The sequence below is a fragment of the Pseudophryne corroboree genome, chromosome 7 (genome assembly GCF_028390025.1).
Source record: "Pseudophryne corroboree isolate aPseCor3 chromosome 7, aPseCor3.hap2, whole genome shotgun sequence".
Lineage (NCBI taxonomy): Eukaryota > Metazoa > Chordata > Amphibia > Anura > Myobatrachidae > Pseudophryne > Pseudophryne corroboree.
In genome coordinates this window covers 470,886,012-470,887,653 of record NC_086450.1, presented here as the reverse complement: position 1 = coordinate 470,887,653, position 1,642 = coordinate 470,886,012, and the positions used below count along the sequence as shown (strand labels likewise).

The window sequence follows — 1,642 nt, the reverse complement described above, 5'->3', positions numbered from 1 at the left end:
GAACATAGACTACACCATTTGTTATTTTACTTAATATTTTACCCCAGCTTATTCAAGCTATTTTTCTGGAAATTCACTTACCCCCTATCCGAAGGGTGCATGTTAGACAAACAAGTTACATACTATCTTACACATGATTCAGTACTTTTTGCCTTTGTATTGATACATTTTATAATAAATAATTAAAAGTTGTACTTGCTTTATAAGAGTGCCTCATCAAAAAGTCTTTATTTTCCTCTCTTGCATAAAACTATAATAAGACCTTCCAGCTTCACTCATGAGTCCCCTTCAGTTGTGCCCAAGGGTCTCAAAATGCATCACAAACATACTCATTCCATGATATTGATATCTCCAACACAATCCATTTGCAACAAATGTAGTCTTAAAAAATAAACACAGATTATATAATGCCTTTCCTTTTTTTCTAGAGGAATCTGAACGGCTTATGGACAATCACACATCTCTTCCCGAATTCTTTATTGTGGCTTTTTCTACTTTTTCAGCCTATAAATCATATTTATTCACTGTGTTTCTTTTAATATATCTGATTGCTCTGCTAGCTAATTCTGCTATAATTACAGTCATATATATTGATCAGCACTTACACACCCCAATGTATCTATTTCTGTGTAATTTGTCCTTACTAGATCTGTGTTACACAACAGTCACTCTCCCTAAACTTTTGTACATGTTACTGTCTGGGAATTACACAGTGTCCTTCATACAGTGCTTTACCCAGATGTATTTTTATTGGGAAAGTGTCAGCACAGAAGTAGTCCTTTTATTCACAATGGCCTATGACCGGTATGTTGCTATATGTAACCCCTTACACTATCACCGAATCTTCAATAGGAAACTTTGTGTAGAACTCACGGCTGCTATATGGGTAACTGGTTGTTTAAACTCTTTGCTAATTCTGATAGCAGCTACACATATGACTTTCTGTAATTCATATATAATCAACCAATTCTTCTGTGATGCTAAATCTCTCATGAAGCTTGCCTGCACCCATAAGGAGGAATTTTCTATTGTGATTTATGTGGAAGTGTTTGTATTTGGGATCAGTCCATTCTTCATCAGCTTGACATCTTATATAAAAATTATTAGCACCATTTTAAATATTAAATCCAGAGATGGCAGGAAAAAAGCCTTCTCCACCTGTTCATCCCACCTCACAGTCCTCACAATATTCTATGGGACAGCAATAACTGTGTATTTGATGCCACCTTCAGACCACAACAAAGTCTTGGAACTGATCTTTACCGTACTGTACACTGTAGTTACACCCATGTTAAATCCACTAATATACAGTCTACAGAATAAAGATGTAAAGAGGGCACTAAAGAGATTCACTGGGATACAAAAAAGATAAATAGTTCTAAAATGTTCACTTAATATTATAGTGGGATAGGCACTATATCAGTAAATGCTAATAAATAAATAAATGTTACTAAATTTGGTGTTTAAAATAATAAAATATTTATTTTCCTTCCAGCTGTAGGACTATCTAGCAGTTCATAAATTATCTGCTCTATGATCAAATGCAGGGTGTTTTTTCTTTTCTACTGAAGCGTGTGTGTGTATCTTATGTGTCTTATGTGTTACAGTAGACGTTGAGTAACTGACAATATGCAACAGTATG

The 1,642-nt window shown here is 34.4% G+C and overlaps 1 protein-coding gene across 1 annotated transcript; it reads left to right on the top strand.

The window, feature by feature from the left end:
* Positions 1-445: 445 nt before the first annotated feature.
* On the top strand, positions 446-1,372 carry LOC134944324 (olfactory receptor 1-like). Its single transcript, XM_063932905.1, has one exon. The coding sequence runs from the start codon at positions 446-448 to the stop codon at positions 1,370-1,372; it is 927 nt and encodes a 308-aa protein (XP_063788975.1).
* The last annotated feature ends 270 nt before the right edge of the window (positions 1,373-1,642 follow it).